The sequence below is a fragment of the Ranitomeya imitator genome, chromosome 6 (genome assembly GCF_032444005.1).
Source record: "Ranitomeya imitator isolate aRanImi1 chromosome 6, aRanImi1.pri, whole genome shotgun sequence".
NCBI lineage: Eukaryota > Metazoa > Chordata > Amphibia > Anura > Dendrobatidae > Ranitomeya > Ranitomeya imitator.
Window position 1 is genome coordinate 180,808,853 of NC_091287.1, and position 19,785 is coordinate 180,828,637.

Genomic DNA, 19,785 nt, shown 5'->3' on the forward strand with positions numbered 1-19,785 from the left:
CCAGCCAGAAAGAAAGCACTTCTCTGAACAGTAGCAGGCTGTATTAGGGTATGTGCAGATGTTCGGTAATTGGCAGCGCTTTGGACGCAGCACATGTCTGCTGTGTCCAAAGCGCTGCCAGATATTGAATGCAGGAGAATCTGCATGTGTTCACTGAATTAATTTATGCTATGAAAAATTAGCAGGCAATTGAACATAACAAGTTAACCTGTAGACAGATTCAGGCTTGATAATAATCCAGACGTTTTCCTACTGTGTGGTGTGCTGAGGCTGTGTGCAGCAAGATGGACCTGTAACAGTCTCTCTGTAAGAGCCCATTCCCTCTTGTGACGAAATCGGACGAATGCAATCAAATAAAAAAATCAGATTTCATTCGGACCAATGCTATTCTATCAGTGTGTTCATCTGCGGTTTTTAGGTCGGAGTCACATTAAACGTATGAAAAATCGGTCCGAGTCTCCCTGCCGAGAGTCGCATGAGTGTAGTGCAAGTGTCACGCGAGTACAATCTGATTTTTCACACGTAGCATTTTCATGTGCTGCGTATAGTAAAATCACAGAGTGACGGCTTAGAATATAATAGATTGAATAGATATATACACATAGAATACATAGATATTTACAGGTGCTGCTCACAAAATTAGAATATCATCCAAAAAATTAATTTATTTGAGTTCTTCAATACAAAAAGTGAAACAAATGTTATATAGAGTGATATATTTCAAGTGTTTATTTCTGTTAATGTTAATGATTATGGCTTACAGCCTATGAAAACCCAAGAGTCATTATCTCTGTAAATTACAATAATTAACAAATAACACCTGCAAAGGCTTCCTAAGCATTTAAAAAGGTCCTTTAGTCTGTTTCAGTAGGCTCCACAATCATGGGGAAGACTGCTGACTTGACAGATGTCCAGAAGGCAGTCATTGACACACTCCACAAGGAGGGTAAGCCACAAAAGGTCATTGCTAAAAAAGCTGGCTGTTCACAAATTGCTGTGTCCAGGCATATTAATGGAGAGTTGAGTGGAAGGAAAGATTGTGGTAGAAAAAGGTGCACAAGCAACCGGGATAACCACAGCCTTGAAAGGTTTGTTAAGAAAAGGCCATTCAAATTTTTTGGGGGAGATTCACAAGGAGTGGACTGCTGCTGGAGTCATTGCTTCAAGAGTCACCACTCACAGACATATCCAGGACATGGGCTACAAGTGTTGCATTCCTTGTGTCAAGTCACTCATGACCATTAGACAAAGCCAGACACGTCTTACCTGGGCCAAGGAGAAAAAGAACTGGACTGCTGCTCAGTGGTCCAAGGTGTTGTTTTCAAATGAAAGTAAATTTTGCATTTCATTTGGAAATTAAGGTCCCAGAGTCTGGAGGAAGAGTGGATAGGCACACAATCCAAGCTGCCTGAGATCTAGTGTGAAGTTTCCACAATCAGTGATGGTTTGGGGAGCCATGTCATCTGCTGGTGTAGTTCCACTGTGTTTTATCAAAACCAAAGTCAGTGCAGTCGTCTACCAGGAAATTTTAGAGCACTTCATGCTTCCCTGTGCCGACAAGCTTTTTGGAGATGAAAATTTCATTCTCCAGCAGGACTTGGCATCTGTCCACACTGCCAAAAGTACCAATACCTGGTTTAAAAACAACAGTATCATTGTGTTTGATTGGCCAGCAAACTCGCCTGCCCTTAACCCCATACAGAATCTATGGGGTATTGTCAAGAGGAAGATGAGAGACAACAGACCCAACAATGCAGATGAGCTGCTATCAAAGCTACCTTGGCTTCCATAACACCTCAGCAGTGCCACAGGCTGATCGCCTCCATGCCACACCGCATTGGGGCAGTAATTGATGCAAAAGGAGCCTCGACCAAGTTTGAGTGCATTTACTGAACATACATTTCAGTAGGCCAACTTTTCGTATTTTGAAATAATTTTTCAGCTGGTGTTATAAAGTATTCTAATTTACTGAGATAATGATTTTTGAGTTTTCATTGGCTGTAAGCCATAATCATCAATATTAACAGAAATAAACACTAGAAATTGATCACTCTGTTTGTAATGACTCTAAATAATTTATGAGTTTCACTTTTTGTATTGAAGAACTGAAATAAATTAACTTTTTGATATTCTAATTTTGTGAGACGCACCTGTAGATGTCAGTGACACACACACACACACATATATACGTATATATATGCTCAGTGTCTCTGCTGGATGACAGGCTGTATGGTCGCACCATGCAGCCATGCAGCCTGCCATCTAGATGTAGCAGAGCTAGACCCATCGTGGGACAAATGTATTAGCAGCATCTCTGCGGAAAAGTAAGGAATATAGTTTTGTATTTTTAATTCTTTTGTAGATAACAAGGGCGTCGGTGGAATGGGGTTGTCTTATTGACGCCTCTCCATTACTAACCTCAGGGATTGATGTCACCTGACAATACGAATGTGACATCACTCCAACTATCACCCGACTTGCCACCAGGCATGTGGGAAGAGCGAGGCTAAGTGCCAGAATTGATGCATCTTAATGATGAGTCTTTTCTGGGGCGGCAGAGAACTGATGTTTTAGCCTGCGGGGAGGGGGGGCAGTATCCATAGCCTCTTCCCAGGCTATCAATTTCAGCCTGCAGCTGTCTGCATAGCTTTAGCTGGTTATTAATTATAGAGAGACCCTGCATCATTTTTTTAGGGTCCCCCATGTTAATAGCCAGTAAAGGAGAAGTATACAGTTGGGAGCTGATATTATTAGCCTGGGAAGCTCCATAGCTCTTACCCCCTTCCCAGGCTATAAGCATCAGCCTCCGGCTTCCCCTCTGCTGGTTATGAAAATTATGCAGGAGCCCACTCCATTGTTTTCAGAAAAATTATCTTTTATTAATTAAATACATGTGCAGGAAGCTGTACACACACTGTACTCATTGTATTTGCCACAGACATCTGTATATCTACCTATTCTATTTGTATTTACTGTATGTAATCCATCTATTCTATGCTGTCGGCTCCTGCTGTGATTTTCCACTATGTGGCTGCTGAATTGCCAGCTTTTCTTCTATCTTTGTGTCTATTTAATATATATATATATATATATATATATATATATATGTGTGTGTGTATCATTGACATCTAATATACCTATGTATTCTATGTGTATATATCTATTATATCCTATTCTACCCTGTCACTGTGATTTTACTCTATGCGGCACATGAATTGATGGCTTTTCAAAGGACACCGGTGCGTAACAATTGTACAGCACTCGCATGGTCCGAGTGCTGTGTGGTTTTTTTCTCGCGCCATTAGGCTTGCATTGGCAAGTCTCGGGGACTATCCCAGCATGCTACAATTTTACATGCACTCCGAATACTGCTGATGAAATAAACGCTGATGTGAGCTGCCCCATAGATTAACACTCGGTCGAGTGCTATGTGATGTTTTCTCGCATAGCACTCAGCCGTATTCTACGGTAATGTAACTCCGGCCTAAGGAACAGCATCAGGCTTTAAGGACATATATGCTCTGCCTGTATTGCGTACTATTTCTGTGCAATAATAGGCTGATCTTAGTAAACTAATAAAAGCAGTTTCTCAGTTTGTGGGTTTGTACGTGCTTGGAAACTCAGTACAATAAAGCAGATACAAGATTTTTTCAATGCTTCAGATGTTTATTTGTCCCGAATGTGAATTTAAAAGTCATATTCCAATGTTTCAACCTTGTTGGTTTATATCAAGTATAATCTGTAAAGAATAGCAGTATATGTGAATAGTAGAATAGCGGCTTTATCCAGTTAGATGTGCATGAAGCTTGATGATAGACTTGCTATACTACTCGTAACATATGCCATCATTCTATACATTCCTTGATAAGAGTTGTAACGGGGTCTACCAAGCTGGGGTACCTCTTTCAGTACCACCCCGTGTTTCAGGAGGTCCACTCTGCTTTTGCTGGATTCTGAATGAAGGACGCTGGCTGGAATTCCTTGATTACGTGAGAGCATATAAAAGCTGACTGCTACTCCACGTATTTCCAGTCTAAAAGAACACACTTTATTTACAGCACCCAGAATATATAACACAGATACACAGGGCAGGCCAATAGAAAAAGCAGGCCAGACATACATTACAATAGCCGCAGGGGGCCGGAGCCTGCTGATATTTACTGTGGGAATTACAAAGGTGGGGGAGGACAAAAGGGGAATATCGTGTCCCCTCTGCCCAGGGGCGCAGCCTGTGGACTGATGCATTTCACATGGAACCTATTATACATAATATATACTGCATAACATATTCTGAGTGCTGGGGGTTCTGTAACACGGCTCCCCTTTTCAGCGACGCGATCAGCATACACAGTCTGATCCTTAACGGATCGGTTTGGGGATGACCGAAGTTTATGGGGTTGGTACAAGTTCCGTTTGTCGACTTAGTCCATCGGCATTACCGTTTTGTTTGCCGGGTCTGTAGTGGATGGTGAAGACCAGAGGTTGTAGGGCTAAACTCCACCGCAGTAATCTGGCGTTGTCTCCGGAGACCCGATTAAGCCAGACTAGGGGATTATGGTCCGTTAGGAGGGAAAACTGACGTCCATACAAATATGGTTGTAACTTTTTGAGTGCCCATACTATTGCCAGGCACTCCTTCTCGATGACCGCATAGCTCACTTCACAGGGCAGTAGTTTCCGACTCAGGTAAGCTACCGGGTGTTCTTGGCCGTTCGGCCCGACTTGGCTCAGTACTGCCCCCAATCCAAACATGGAAGCATCTGTGTGAACAAGGAAACGTTTACTTGGATCGGGTGCGGCCAATGCAGGGGTATTGGTGAGGGCGTCCTTTAGCTGGCGGAAGGCTTCCTCACACTCTGGGGTCCAGGTTACCTGGCGGGGTTGGTTCTTATGGGTCAGATCAGTGAGGGGCTTGGCCACGCTGCTGTAATTGGGAACGAATTTCCTATAATACCCCGCTGTCCCTAGAAACGCCATGACCTGGGTTTTAGTGCGTGGGGTGGGCCATTTGGCTATGGCCTCAATCTTGGCTGGTTCTGGTCTCTGTTTCCCACTTCCCACCCAATGCCCTAAATACTGAACGTCTGCTTTGCCCACATGACACTTGTTTGGGTTCAGGGTGATTCCAGCCTTGTGGATCCTGTCTAACACTGTCTCTAGGTGATTTAGATGCTCTTCCCATGTCGCGCTGTAGATGGCGATGTCATCCATTTAGGCACACGCATAGTCCTGGAGACCATCCAGAAGCCGGTCAGCCAGCCTCTGGAAGGTCGCCGGGGCAGTCTTCATCCCGAATGGCATAACTCGAAACTGGAATAAGCCAAACGGGGTGACAAATGCCGACTTGGGAATAGCATCAGCACTAAGGGGAATCTGCCAGTAGCCTTTGCATAGATCGATGGTGGTCAAATACTTTGCCCCTGCCAGCCGGTCTAACAAGTCATCCACACGCGGCATGGGATACGCATCCGTCACTGTTTTCTCATTGAGCTTATGATAGTTTACACAAAACCATGTAGTCCCATCCTTCTTGGGCACTAATACTACGGGGGATGCCCAGGGACTATCTGACTCTTCAATGACCCCTAAACGCAACATCTCTTGTATCTCTTGTCGCATCCCTTCTCGTACAGACTCAGGGACGCGGACGGGGGGTTGTCGCAGGGGGGTCTGATCCTGGATCTCAACCTTGTGTTGTGCCAGGTGAGTGTACCCGGGTTTCCCCGAAAACATTCTCTGTCGCTGCCTCAACAACTCCTCCGCCTGCTGTCTCTCCCGGGGACCTAAGTCTTCACCCCAGTGTACCTGGTCCCATGTTTTAGAATGAGTCCTTTCCCCTAAGACATCAGGCAAGGGAAGTCCGGCTAAATCCTCTGCTTCAGGTGCACAGATGGCCACTACCTCTTCAGGGCGCTCCCGTTAGGGCTTCAGCATATTCACGTGGAACATGCGGATAACCCTGGGGTCGTCACAATCGGCGACATTATAGGTGATGTCGGCTATTTTCCCCACTACCTGGTAGGGCCCCCGCCATGCAGCTTGGAACTTGTTCTGCCTAGCGGGCTCTAACACCAGGACCTTCTGCCCTATTTCCAAGGTGCGCTCTCTGGCCCTCCGATCGTACCATACGCGCTGGCGCCGCTGGGCCACCTGCATGTTCCCACGTCAGCCTGGGTCAGCTCCTGTAGGCGGTCCCGGAATTCCAGCACATAGGGTACAATAGGTACCCCTTCTATGATGCCCTCCCCTTTCCAGTGTTCTAGCACTAAGTCTAGGGGTCCCCTTACCCGTCTCCCGTATACCAGTTCGAATGGGGAGAACCCCGTGGATTCTTGGGGCACCTCTCGATAGGCAAACTGGAGGTGAGGCAAGAATTTCTCCCAGTCCCTGTAGGTCCTGGTAAAAGTCCCAATGAGTTGTTTTAACGTCCCGTTAAAGCGTTCACACAACCCATTGGTTTGCGGGGCACTTCTAATGGACTTTACGCCGCACAGCTTCCACAGTTGGTTGGTCACCTCTGCTGTAAACTGGGTACCCTGGTCTGAGATAATCTCCCGGGGAAATCCAACCCGTGAGAAAACCTGGAGCAGAGCAGCCGCCACCGTCTCTGCCAGTATGTTTGGTAACACAACCGCCTCTGGATACCGTGTGGCATAATCTACCACTGTCAATATATACCTTTTCCCTGACGGACTGGGTTTGGCTAACGGCCCTATCAGATCGACCGCTACTCGGCTAAATGGTTCCTCTACAATGGGGAGGGGGCGTAATTTGGCCGTGCATCGATCTCCCCTCTTGCCAATGCGCTGGCAACTGTCACAGGTCTGGCAGTATTGACGAACATCATAGGTTACCCCCGGCCAAAAGAAGTTTTGTGTCAGACGATGCCTGGTGCGACTGACGCCGAAGTGCCCGGCCAAGGGTATGTCATGAGAGATTCGCAGTAACTCCTGCCTACACTTTTTGGGAACTACCAGCTGTCGTTTGATAGTGGGGCTCGTCCCTGTGTGGTGCTGCTCTGTGATCCGGTAGAGGAGTCCCTGCTTCCATATAAACTGTTCCCCTTCCAGTACCCCTCTCCCCTCCTGTGCCTTCCCACGATATCCCTTCAATGAAGGATCCTCAAGTAACTCCCTCTTAAATTCATCTGGAGTGGCCCAAGAAATGTGTCTGGCTATGGGAATACGTGTAGGGCTGGAATGTCTTACCTAGGCCTCCTCTGAGTGTGATTCCGCCTCCGCAGCTCGAGCTTGTCTCCGGGTGGTCACAGGATATGTCTCAGCCAGAGGGGCAACCGGGAAGGCAGACAACATGGGCCCCAAGTCATTTCCCAGCAAAACGTCTGCAGGCAAATCCTCCATCAAGCCGACCTCAACAAGGCCATCCCCAACTCCCCAGTTCAGGTGAATCCTGGCAGTGGGCAGTCGATGTATGGCTCCCCCTGCTACATGGACTGCCACTGTCTGATCCGTCTTCTCTTGGTCCCGGACGAGATGAGGCTTCACAAGGGTCAAAGTTGCTCCGGAATCTCTTAGTCCCTGCATGCGTTTCCCATTAACCCACACAACCTGTCGATGCTGTTGTCGATTATCTGCCCGGGCTGCCTGCACGGGGTCTACTTCATGCAGCACTTCCTCCATGTCTTCCACCCCTTTGTTAGTTGTAGCCCCCAATGCCGGGTCAGCTTCACCTTGGTAGCAGTGTACAGCGGCCCGGCGGACGGTAGCTGTTCCCGCCTTTGGCCACTGGGTATGCTGAGTCCGGTTGGGACATTGTCTTTGCAGGTGGCCCAGCTGACGGCAGGTGTGGCATCGCGCCCCAGGGGAACTGTGGTAGGCCGGGTTTCTAGCTGGACCCCCAACAATCTTCGGTGGTTTGGGGCCCTCCAGGTCCATGGGCGGACCCCTAGTGACCATCTTTGATCCGGACAACTGAGGCCTCCTGGCGTCATGATGTTCATCGGCCAGACGAGCGGCTTCCTCAAGAGTCATTGGCCGCCTGTTCTGAAGCCATTCCTGTGTCTCGGGGTTTAGTCCATTAAATAATCGTTCTAACAAGAAGAGCTGGAGGACGTCCTCCTTAGTGGTTGCTTGGCTCCCTTGTACCCACTGTAGCAGTGACTGCCGTAATTTACAGGCCCATTCAGCGTGGGTATCGGTTACTCATTTTATAAGTCAGCGGAACTTTTGGCCGTATGTTATGACCTGGTGGTTAAGGGGCCACACTGATATGACCTGGTGGCTAAAACGCAACATGGAGCGAGCTCTGAGAAGGTGGTATCTCTACTGACCGCAGTCCCTAATCCTAACAACAACACTAGAAATAGCCGTGGGATGTTCCTGACTCTCCCTAGACACCTCTTCACAGCCTAAGAAATAACTACCCCTAAAGAAGGAAATAGAAAGCTATCTTGCCTCAGAGAAAACCCCCAAAAGGAAAGATAGCCCCCCACAAATATTGACTGTGAATGGAGAGGGAAATGACGAACAAAGAAATGAAATCAGAATTCAGCAAAGGAGGCCAATACTAAACTAGATAGACAGAGAGAAAAAGATACTGTGTGGTCAGTATAAAAACTACAAAATCCACGCAGAGTTTACAAAAATGAACTCCACACCGACTCACGGTGTGGAGGGGCAAATCTGCTTTCCCAGAGCTTCCAGCTAGCCTGAATAACACATAGTGACAAGCTGGACAAAAAGAAACAAATTTGCAAAGCAACAGAGTCCAAACAAATGGACAAACAAAAACTAGCAAAAACTTATCTTTTGTAGACAAGGACTGGCCATATGAGAATTCCAAGGATAGAACCAAATCCAACCAAGAACATTGACAGCAGGCATGGACTAAAGCCCAGAGCAGGTTTAAATAACAAACCCAGGCAAGGCGATTAGTGAAGGCAGCTGCTACAGCTACCTAAAGGAGCAGCAGTTCCACTCGAAACCACCAGAGGGAGCCCAAGGGCAGAACTCACAAAAATACCATTAGCAACCACAGGAGGGAGCTCCAGAACGGAATTCACAACAGCCGTATGCCTCTGATGTCAGTGCATACCGGGCCAAGATCACTTCTTTGATTCGCTCATAGTCCATACAGTCCTCATCAGGTACTGTGCGATAGGTGTCCTCTGCCCGGCCTGTCAGCTTGCTGGCCAGAATCTGAACCCGTTCCTCTGGCTTCACTTGATGAAGGGCACACTGCCGCTCAAAGTCCTGCAGAAAGCCATCAATGTCTTCCTCTGCCTCCCCCAACTGTCGGAAGGCATTATACTGGATCTTTTTGTGGCTTACTGTTGAAGGTACCTGGGCGGAGGCCAGAGCTCCCCCTGCTCGCTGACTCTCCTCTCTCCGCTCTGCCATCTCTATCTTGGCCAGCTCCACTTTGGTCCGCTCTGCCATCTCCATCTTGGCTAGCTCTATCCTGGTCCGCTCGGCCATCTTTTCCTTCAGATCAGTACGCACATCAGCCATCACCTCTCGTATGATCTCTACTGCAGGATTTGGGCCATAGAACGCCAGTCTGTTCTTTACCTCCCTCTGGAATTCAGTCTCCTCCACGTTCACATTGGGGGGCGCTGCACTGTCGTGTTCCATGATGGCTGCTATCAAATCCGCTTTTGTTTTGTTGCTGGTGATTAACCCTCGGGCTTCCACCAGATCTTTTAATGTAGTCCTCTTTAACTTCTGGTAGTTGTCTTCCATTCATTCCTTTCCTCCTGTAGAAGGGGTATCCCACTGTATGCCACCAGTGTAATGGGGTCTACCAAGCTGGGGTACCTCTTTCAGTACCACCCCGTGTTTCAGGAGGTCCACTCTGCTTTTGCTGGATTCTGAATGAAGGACGCTGGCTGGAATTCCTTGATTACGTTAGAGCATATAAAGGCTGACTGCTACTCCACGTATTTCCAGTCTAAAAGAACACACTTTATTTACAGCACCCAGAATATATAACACAGATACACAGGGCAGGCCAACAGAAAAAGCAGGCCAGACATACATTACAATAGCCGCAGGGGGCCGGAGCCTGCTGATATTTACTGTGGGAATTACAAAGGTGGGGGAGGACAAAAGGGGAATATCGCGTCCCCTCTGCCCAGGGGCGCAGCCTGTGGACTGATGCATTTCACATGGAACCTATTATACATAATATATACTGCATAACATATTCTTGGTGCTGGGGGTTCTGTAACTATAGTAAACAAGGTTGAATTGTTGGAACATGATCTGGCAATTCACTGACAACAAATTATCTCACTAAAGCACTGAAAAAATCTTTATAGTCGGATCAATCTTGACAACAGGCAGTGGACAACAAATTGCTCAGAAGGGAGTCAACTGGTGGCCATGACCTTAGAGCAATTTTAGAAATATACATGTTTTGTGATAACATACTAAGTTTTGATACTGTCTACATTGGCAATCTAATGAGCCTAAGTTTGTTGAAAAATGAGTTACCATTTTTAAGTAAACCTGGCTTAGAATTAATTTAATTTGAAAATGGACCAAGGGTTTTAGTGAGGGTCTACAGCAGAGGAAAGGCTCATAGGGGAGGAAAGAAGTGCTTAGCTTATTTTGAGCAAGTTTATTAGCCCATGGGGCCCAATTGATCAAGACAGGCATTGTTCACTCCAGTCTTGATGAGGAGATAGGCTGGATTCAGACTGCGTCTTTATTGATCAGGAGCTTCAGACGAGTGGCAAACACCTCAGAATGGGCTTCACTACAAACCCTACTCCAGTTCCTTGTTGAAACTGGTTTCGGTTGCTGCAAAAAATACAGAAATAATTAATTCTATAAAGATACCAGTAATAAATTACCATATACCCATGTAAATGGCAACTAAAAAATTTGATTATCAGTAAGGAGAAAACTGAGTCAAAAGTACCAAAACATACAAAAAGATTTATTGAAGAATAAATATCACAAAAATATCAAGTTTAAAAAAGGGTAAACTTACCCCCTTCTTTTTAAACTTCATATTTTTGTGATATTTATTCTTCAATAAATCTTTTTGTATGTTTTGGTACTTTTTACTCTGTTTTGTCCTTATTGATAACCTACTCCAGTTTCTGCTGAAGAAAGATTTGTGGCATAGGGAATGCCATCGCCCCCATGCTGTCTCACTTCCACCCGTGTTGCAGGTGATGGGCAAAAATAGTGTATAATGCCAAAAGTATTAACATTTTAGCACAGCCTAGAGTTGCGCCAAACTAGTGCGACTTTTCAAAGCTTTTTACGCTAAAATACTGTTGTAAAACCTTTGATGAATTGACTTTCTCTTGAGCCTAGTTATAAACAGACAGCTGGTTGACCTTCAGTGGGGCACTTCTACTCTTCACCTTGAGCAATGGAAGTTTAGTGACTCTTTAAGAACTACTTGTGTATTCAGCCATACGTGTGGGAATACACTAGCATATATTTATTAATGTAAGACGATTTATCTCCCATGTCCACAACAATGTGTACCATGAGTTACAACATTATGATAATTAGGGAATATGAAAGCTTATGAAAAATGATAATAAATGATAATCAAAGAAAAAACAATTGCATTTCTCCCCACATATTATCTACACTGAGAATTTATGTGCAAAATATGAATTCTGTGCTAAATGATAATTTTTATACTGTTTTAGATTAGAAGATATGAAGAACTACATCTCGGAGTGACATTTGAAGCAGCAATACTATGCAACATTTCTCAAGGGCTTTATTACAGCTGGTTGTTTTTGAAAATCAATGGCACTGTTATTCCATTACCACCCTATATTGACAATAAAAAGCAAACCATTACATTACCAGCATTCTCCCTAAATTATGGAAGCTATACAGCTCTAGCTCGGGTATGTACTCTAGGTAACTGCTTAATAGTCCACTAGTGACATGCTACTCCTAACTGGCTGACTACACAAAGAAATGGAGCACTAAGTATATAATGCATAAATAAGAACTTTATTATGCAGAGAGGATACATTTTTATCTATCATACTAATTGCAGTTTACTTTTTCAGGTTCAAATAGTTGGAAATGTGGTGTACAGCAATTACACCGTGCCCGTGGAAATTCAACCCAGTGATCCAGTGAGCATGATTGCAAATGGGCATCATTTTTTTATTGATAAAACCACTGTTAAACATTTCTCGCTAAATGGGACACCATCCTTTGACCCAGATAATCCGGGAGCACTTTTAAGGTAAGTAATTAATTTCTATACATGGAAAATGTTTGGACACTTCAGTCATAATTTCCACATTATGTTTACACATACCTTTTAATTTTATTCTTATGCCAGTCAAACTGGTCTGAAATAATTTAAGCTTCATTCTCTATAAACATAACTATGATGTCATCACCCAGATAAGCCTTTATGAAGTGAATTGCAGAAACTATATACAGTAATCTATAATTAATACTTTAGTTCTACCCCAAATAGCCAAATATAAAAATTTAACGATTGAAGGATGGAATTGCATCAAATACTCAAATAGGGAAATGAACTGAAGCTATAGTTAGCCACATCATATTTTTAAACAAATCCATGTCTTTCCACCAAACTAAGTTATTAGAGTCAGGTCGGTATTAGGGGAGGAAAAACTGGGCCCTTGATCTGGTCTCCCATCCTCAGCCCCTCCATGAAATGAGCAGAGGATGCACAGCATTAACTTCACTTTATGCTGTGCATCCACCATAGTCCTGGAAAGACCACCTACAAGCATGAGGTCAGAAGTAATAAGGAAGGGGAAATAGTCTCATAGCACAGCAGTGAGCAGACCAGACAAGAATTCGCCTTCAGTTGTGCCTGTCTTGTGTGCCCCTGCTCAGAGAAAATGAATATGCACCTAAAAAGGTGACATATCTGAAAAGGAGGTTTGGAGGTTACTGGTATGTATTAGTTTGTGTGTGTGTGTCTGTATAAAATGCATATACACACATTATATAGTGTATGTATATTTACAGTATGTGTGTATAAGTATATATTTTCTATATTTACTACTCAAAAACTACTCAAAAAACTAAAGGGAACACTAAAATAGCACATCCTTTATATACTGAATGAAATATTCCAGTTGCAAGTCATTATTCATTACATCGTGAAATGCGTTGAGAACTATAGATCATAAAATCATCAATGTAAATCAAAATTAATATCCCAAAGAGATCTGGATTTGAAATGATACTAAAAATCAAAGTGGAAAATCAAATTACAGACTGATGTAACTTCAATGGAAATTCCTCACCACAAGGAATTGATGCTCAGTAGTGTGTGTGGCCCACATGTGCCTGTACGACCTCCCTACAGTGCCTAGGCAAGCTTCTAATAAAGCAACACATTTTCTCCTGAGGGATCTCATCCCTGACCTGGATTAAAGCATCAGTCAACTCCTGGACAGTCTGTGGTGCAACGTGAGGTTAGTGGATGGAACAAGACATGATGTCCAAGATGTGTTCGATTGGATTCAGGTCTGGGGAATGGGCAGGCCAGTCCATAGCCTTAATGCCTTCATCTATATATATAATTGCCTAAGGGTTTTTCCGTCTGTCTGTCTGTCTGTCTGTCTGTCCTGGAAATCCCTGCTCTCTGATTGGTCGAGGCCGCAAGGCCTCGACCAATCAGCAACGGGCACAGCAACGATGATGTCATAAAGGACGTAGACATCCCGCGTCTGATTGGTCGAGGCCGCCAGGCCTCGACCAATCAGCAACAGGCACAGCGACGATGATGTCATAATGGTTGCCATGGCGACGATGATCTCATAAAGGTTGCCTCGACCAATCAGCGACGGGCACAGTCTGCCGCGAATTCTGGAATCATCATTGTCCATATACTACGGGGACATGCATATTCTAGAATACCCGATGCGTTAGAATCGGGCCACAATCTAGTCATGCAATAACTGCTGACATACTTCAGCCAGATGAGGCATAGCATTGTCATGCATCAGAAGGAACCCAGGGCCCAGAGCACATGCATATGGTCTCACTGAGGGTCTGAGCATCTCATCCCTGTTCCTGATCGCATTTATGGTACTTCTGTGCAGCCCTCTAAAAAAAGCCTCTACACACCATTACTGACCCACTGCCAATAATCCATGCAGGCAACAGAATGTTCTCCATGGTGTTTCCAGACTGTGTCTTGTCTGTCACATGTGCTCAGTGTGAAATGGCTCTCATCCATGAAGTGCACAGGGCGCCAATGTCGAATCTGCCAATGTTGATGTTCTCTAGCAAATACTTTGAGCAAAACATGGATGTTAGTGGCCTGCTTGAGGTAATTTTGCAGGGCTCTGGCGATGCTCTTCCTGTTCCTCCTTGCACACAGGAGGAGGTAGCGGTTCTGCTGCTGGGTTGTTGTCCTTCTATGGCTCCCTTCACTTCTACTGGTGTACTGGCCTTTCTTCTGGTATCTGCTCCATGCTCTGGACACTGTGCTGATAGACAGACACAGCTACCCTTCTTGCCACAGCTTGCATTGATGTGCCATCTTGGATAAGCTGCACTATCTGAGCAACTTCTGTGGGTTGTAGACACCGCCTCATGCTACTGTACCGTACCTCTAGAGGCGAGAGCAATGACAAAATGCAAAAGTGACCATAACAACAGCCTAAAAGGATGAGAACAAATAAATGGTCTGTGGTTACCCCCTGCAGAACCACTCCTTTATTTTGGTTGTCTTGCTAATTGCCTATAATTTCTACCTATTGTCTGTTCCATTTGCACAACAGCAGAAGAAATTGATTCACAATCGGTATTGCTTCACTACTGGACAGGTTGATTTCACAGAATCGTGATTGACTTGGAGTTACATTGTGATGTTTAAGTGTTCAATTTATCTTTTTGAGCAATGTGTGTGTATGTGTATATATATATATATATATATATATATATATATATATATATATATATATGTATATATGTATATATATATATATATACTAGATTGTGGCCCGATTCTAACACATCGGGTATTCTAGAATATGCATGTCCCCGTAGTATATGGACAATGATGATTCCAGAATTCGCGGCAGACTGTGCCCGTCGCTGATTGGTCGAGGCAACCTTTATGACAACATCGTCGCCATGGCAACCATTATGACATCTACGTCGATACTGTGCCCGTCGCTGATTGGTCGAGGCGAATTCACGGCAGACTGTGCCCGTCGCTGACTGGTTGAGGCAACCATTATGACATTATCGTCGCCATGCTGTGCCCGTCGCTGATTGGTCGAGGCCTGGCGGCCTCGACCAATCAGAGACGCGGGATTTCCAGGACAGACACACAGAAAAACCCTTAGACAATTATATATATATAGAAGATCGGAGGAAACAGGAGTACTTAGGGTTAAAAAATAGTAAGCTTTATTACAAAAACATATCAAGTCATATAAATATATTCCAAAAAGTGATACTAAAACCGGATAATGTGCCAGATCAATAGCGCCACCTATGCCCCAGTAGTACATAATACATAGTGAGAGGTAAAGGGGAAAGTATGTTCCAAAAAAAAATATATATATCTATGTTCTGACCAAGTGGTCAAAAATGTGCACATATGCAGCAGCACTATGTATTATGTACTATTGGGGCATAGGTGGCGCTATTGATGTGGCACATCATCCGGTTTTAGTATCACTTTTTGGAATATATTTATATGACTTGATATGTTTTTGTAATAAAGCTTACTATTTGTTAACCCTAAATACTCCTGTTTCCTCCGATCTTCTACGTCTATATGGAGTGGGGTAACTTTGTTCCCTATGGCGTAACTGTACGCAATATCTAAAGCATTATGTGGTTGTCTGGTACCCTGTTTATACTAATTATATATATAGACACATATATATATATATATATATATATATATATATATATATATATATAGTACAGACCAAAAGTTTGGACACACCTTCTCATTGAAAGATTTTACTGTATTTTCATGACTATGAAAATTGTAAATTCACACTGAAGGCATCAAAAATTATATACTTAACAAAAAAGTGTGAAACAACTGAAAATATGTCTTATTTTCTAGGTTCGTCAAAGTAGCCACCTTTTGCTTTGCACATTCTTGGCATTCTCTTGATGAGCTTCAAGAGGTAGTCACTGGGAATGGTTTTCACTTCACAGGTGTGCCCTCTCAGGTTTAAAGGGACTCTGTCACCTGAATTTGGAGGGAACAATTTTCAGCCATAGGGGCGGGGTTTTCGGGTGTTTGATTCACCCTTTCCTTACCCGCTGGCTGCATGCTGGCTGCAATATTGGATTGAAGTTCATTCTCTGTCCTCCGTAGTACATGCCTGCACAAGGCAATCTTGCCTTGCGCAGGCGTGTACTATGGAGAACAGAGAATGAACTTCAATCCAATATTGCAGCCAGCGGGTAAGGAAAGGGTGAATCAAACACCCGAAAACCCCGCCCCTATGGCTGAAAATTGTTCCCTCCAAATTCAGGGGACAGAGTCCCTTTAATAAGTGGGATTTCTTGCCTTATAAATGGTGTTGGGACCATCAGTTGTGTTGTGCAGAAGTCTGGTGGATACACAGCTGATAGTCCTACTGAATAGACTGTTAGAATTTGTATTATGGCAAGAAAAAAGCATCTAAGTAAAGAAAAACAAGTGGCCATCATTACTTTAAGAAATGAAGGTCAGTTAGTCCGAAAAATTGGGAAAACTTTGAAATTGTCCCCAAGTGCAGTGGCAAAAATCAAGCGCTACAAAGAAACTGGCTCACATGAGGACCGTCCCAGGAAAGGAAGACCAAGAGTCACCTCTGCTTCTGAGGATAAGTTTATCCGAGTCATCAGTCTCAGAAATCACAGGTTAACAGAAGCTCAGATTAGAGACCAGGTCAATGCCACACAGAGTTCTAGCAGCAACAACTGTTAAGACGAGACAGCAGGCCTTCATGGTAAAATAGCTGCTAGGAAACCACTGCTCAGGACAGGCAACAAGCAGAAGAGACTTGTTTGGGCTAAAGAACACAAGGAATGGACATTATACCAGTGGAAGTCTGTGCTTTGGTCTGATGAGTCCAAATTTGAGATCTTTGGTTCCAACCACAGTGTCTTTGTGCGACGCAGAAAAGGTGAAGGGATGGACTCTACATGCCTGGTTCCCACCGTGAAGCATGGAGGAGGAGGTGTGATGGTGTGGGGGTGCTTTGCTGGTGACACTGTTGGGGATTTATTCAAAATTGAAGGCATACTGAACCAGCATGGCTGCCACAGCATCTTGCAGCGGCATGCTATTCCATCCGGTTTGCGTTTAGTTGGATCATCATTTATTTTTCAGCAGGACAATGACCCCAAACCTCCAGGCTGTGTAAGGGCTATTTTACCAAGAAGGAGAGTGATGGGGTGCTAAGCCAGGTCACCTAGCCTCCACAGTCACCAGACCTGAACCCAATCGAGATGGTTTGGGGTGAGCTGGACCGCAAAGTGAATGCAAAAGGGCCAACAAGTGCTAAGCATCTCTGGGAACTCCTTCAAGATTGTTGGATGACCATTCCCGGTGACTACCTCTTGAAGCTCACCAAGAGAATGCCAAGAGTGTGCAAAGCAGTCATCAAAGCAAAAGGTGGCTACTTTGATGAACCTAGAATATAAGACCTAATTTCAGGTGTTTCACACTTTTTTGTTAAGTATATAATTCCACATGTGTTAATTCATAGTTTTCATGTCTTCAGTGTGAATGTACAATTTTCATAGTCATGAAAATACAGAAAAATCTGTAAATAAGAAGGTGTGTCCAAACTTTTGGTCTGTACTATATATATATATATATGTCTACAGTGGGTGAGATAGGTATTGAACATGTCACCAAGTGAATATATTTTGAAAGGTGGTGTTGATATGAAGTTCTCACCAGATGTTGGTAATAACTTATCCAATCCTCATAGACAAAGAAATCATACTATAGATGTTCATAAACTAAGTTATGAGTAATAATGACACAGGGAAAACCATTTAACACATCAAGGAGAGATGCAAAAAGCCATGGAAAGTCATGGTTGACCTCTACTTTATTAATGATGACCTATCCTTAAGATAGGTCATCAATATGTAATCATTCAGGGTCCGACACCTGTCACCCCTGCTGATCAGCTGTCCTCGGTATCAGCGGCAGTGGCTCCTGGACTGAAATTCTCAATTGCGGAGCTACCATACTCCATCTTTTGAGGGTGCCTGCGGCTGGGTACTGCACATCTGCCTCCTTTCCAAATGAATAGGAGGCGGATGTGCAGTATGTAGTCCCGGCCATTATCAAAGAATCGAGCAGCTCCGCAATTGAGCATTTTCAACTGGCTGCTTCTGTCAACACCAACAGCAGCTGATCGGTGGGGATGCCGGGTGTCGGACCCCAACCGACCAAACATGGAGGACCGATACTGAGGACAGGTCATCAATAATAAAGTAGTGGACAATTACTTTAAGTTATTTATAATAATGAGGAATGACACAAGGAAAAAGTATTGAACACATGAAGAAAGGGAAGTGCCCAAAGCCATGGAAAGTCATGACACCAGGTGAAATCAGTAATTAGAAGCCAATCGTGCCACTTAGTGAAAAATATCAGCTGGTTCAACTGATGGCCTATAAAATGGTGTCTTATTATCAAGGTCCCATAATAGAAACATGTTATGATGGGTAAACCCAGTGAGCTGTCTCAAGACCTTCTCAACCTTATTGTTGCTAAACATACTAATGGCATTGGTTACTGAAGAATTTCTAAGCTACTGATGGTTCCAGTGAGCTCTGTTGGGGACATAATCTGGAAGTGAAAAGAACATAATTTTGCTATAAACCGTTCATGACCAAGTGCTTACTGCAAGATTTCATACAGTATCGTGACTGGAAGCAGAAAGGCTGTGCAAGAGCCAAAGACCACCTGTGGAGAGCTACACAAAGACCTGCAATCAGCAGGTACAATTGTTTTGAAGGAAACAATAAATAATGCACCCAACCTCCATGGCCTGTATGAACGCTTACTAGGCAAGACTCAATTGCTGAACAAAAATCATTAAAACGGGTTTAAAGTTTGTGTTAGGGTAGGCGGCTTGCACTAGATAAATATAATGCTAAAGTGCAATCGCAACGTGGGGTCCATCATGCAGAGATTTTAAACTGCAGCTAATATGAACAATGTCAGAACACAGCGAGCGACAGCTAGCTTGCACTGAGTTACACGTCACTTAGTGAGTAGTACACGAAGCTGTGACACTCGCACAATAACGGAAAAGATGCTCTGCAGTAGAGCTGTGTCACTCGCACACAGTAACAGAGCAGGTATGGCGCTAAACACGATACCTGTTAACCTCACAAGAGATCGAAACCCGCACATGAGGTAAATAGTAAACAGTGGTCACACAGCCAGCCAAAACATGCAGCCAATTCCTCTCCGAGGTGCCGGAATTCTAATGGCTAAACGCCAGTCCTGAATTCACGCAGACAAACTCCTCTCAGGAGGTGCTGGAATTTTAACGGCTTACAGCCGATCCTGAGCACATGCTGGCTTAGACCACACTATTGCAATAACTCATACAAACGTGTAACACGGTTGACCCTAACACAGCGGTGTGCGCCTCTGAGACCCTATTATATGTTCAGTTCATGTCCAGTCGGACAGGACCTTGCACGCGGGCCAATCCAGAGCTGCCACATCACCAGAGCAGCTGACGACCGACCACCAATGAGACATTGCGACATCACGAGTATGCTCAGTAGGGTAATTTCTGGACTTAGTCTCCAGAGCGTTCGCTCGTAGCTGCCTACCACTGGTTACCATAGG

At 44.4% G+C, this 19,785-nt stretch overlaps 1 protein-coding gene across 1 annotated transcript in view; it reads left to right on the forward strand.

The window, feature by feature from the left end:
• Nucleotides 1-19,785, forward strand: part of PKD1L1 (polycystin 1 like 1, transient receptor potential channel interacting) — a 528,440-nt gene that overhangs the window by 35,902 nt on the left and 472,753 nt on the right. The window contains exons 5-6 of the mRNA XM_069732261.1: nucleotides 11,636-11,842; nucleotides 12,011-12,192. Coding sequence (XP_069588362.1) covers nucleotides 11,636-11,842; nucleotides 12,011-12,192 — 389 coding nt within the window. The remainder of the gene's footprint in view (nucleotides 1-11,635; nucleotides 11,843-12,010; nucleotides 12,193-19,785) is intronic.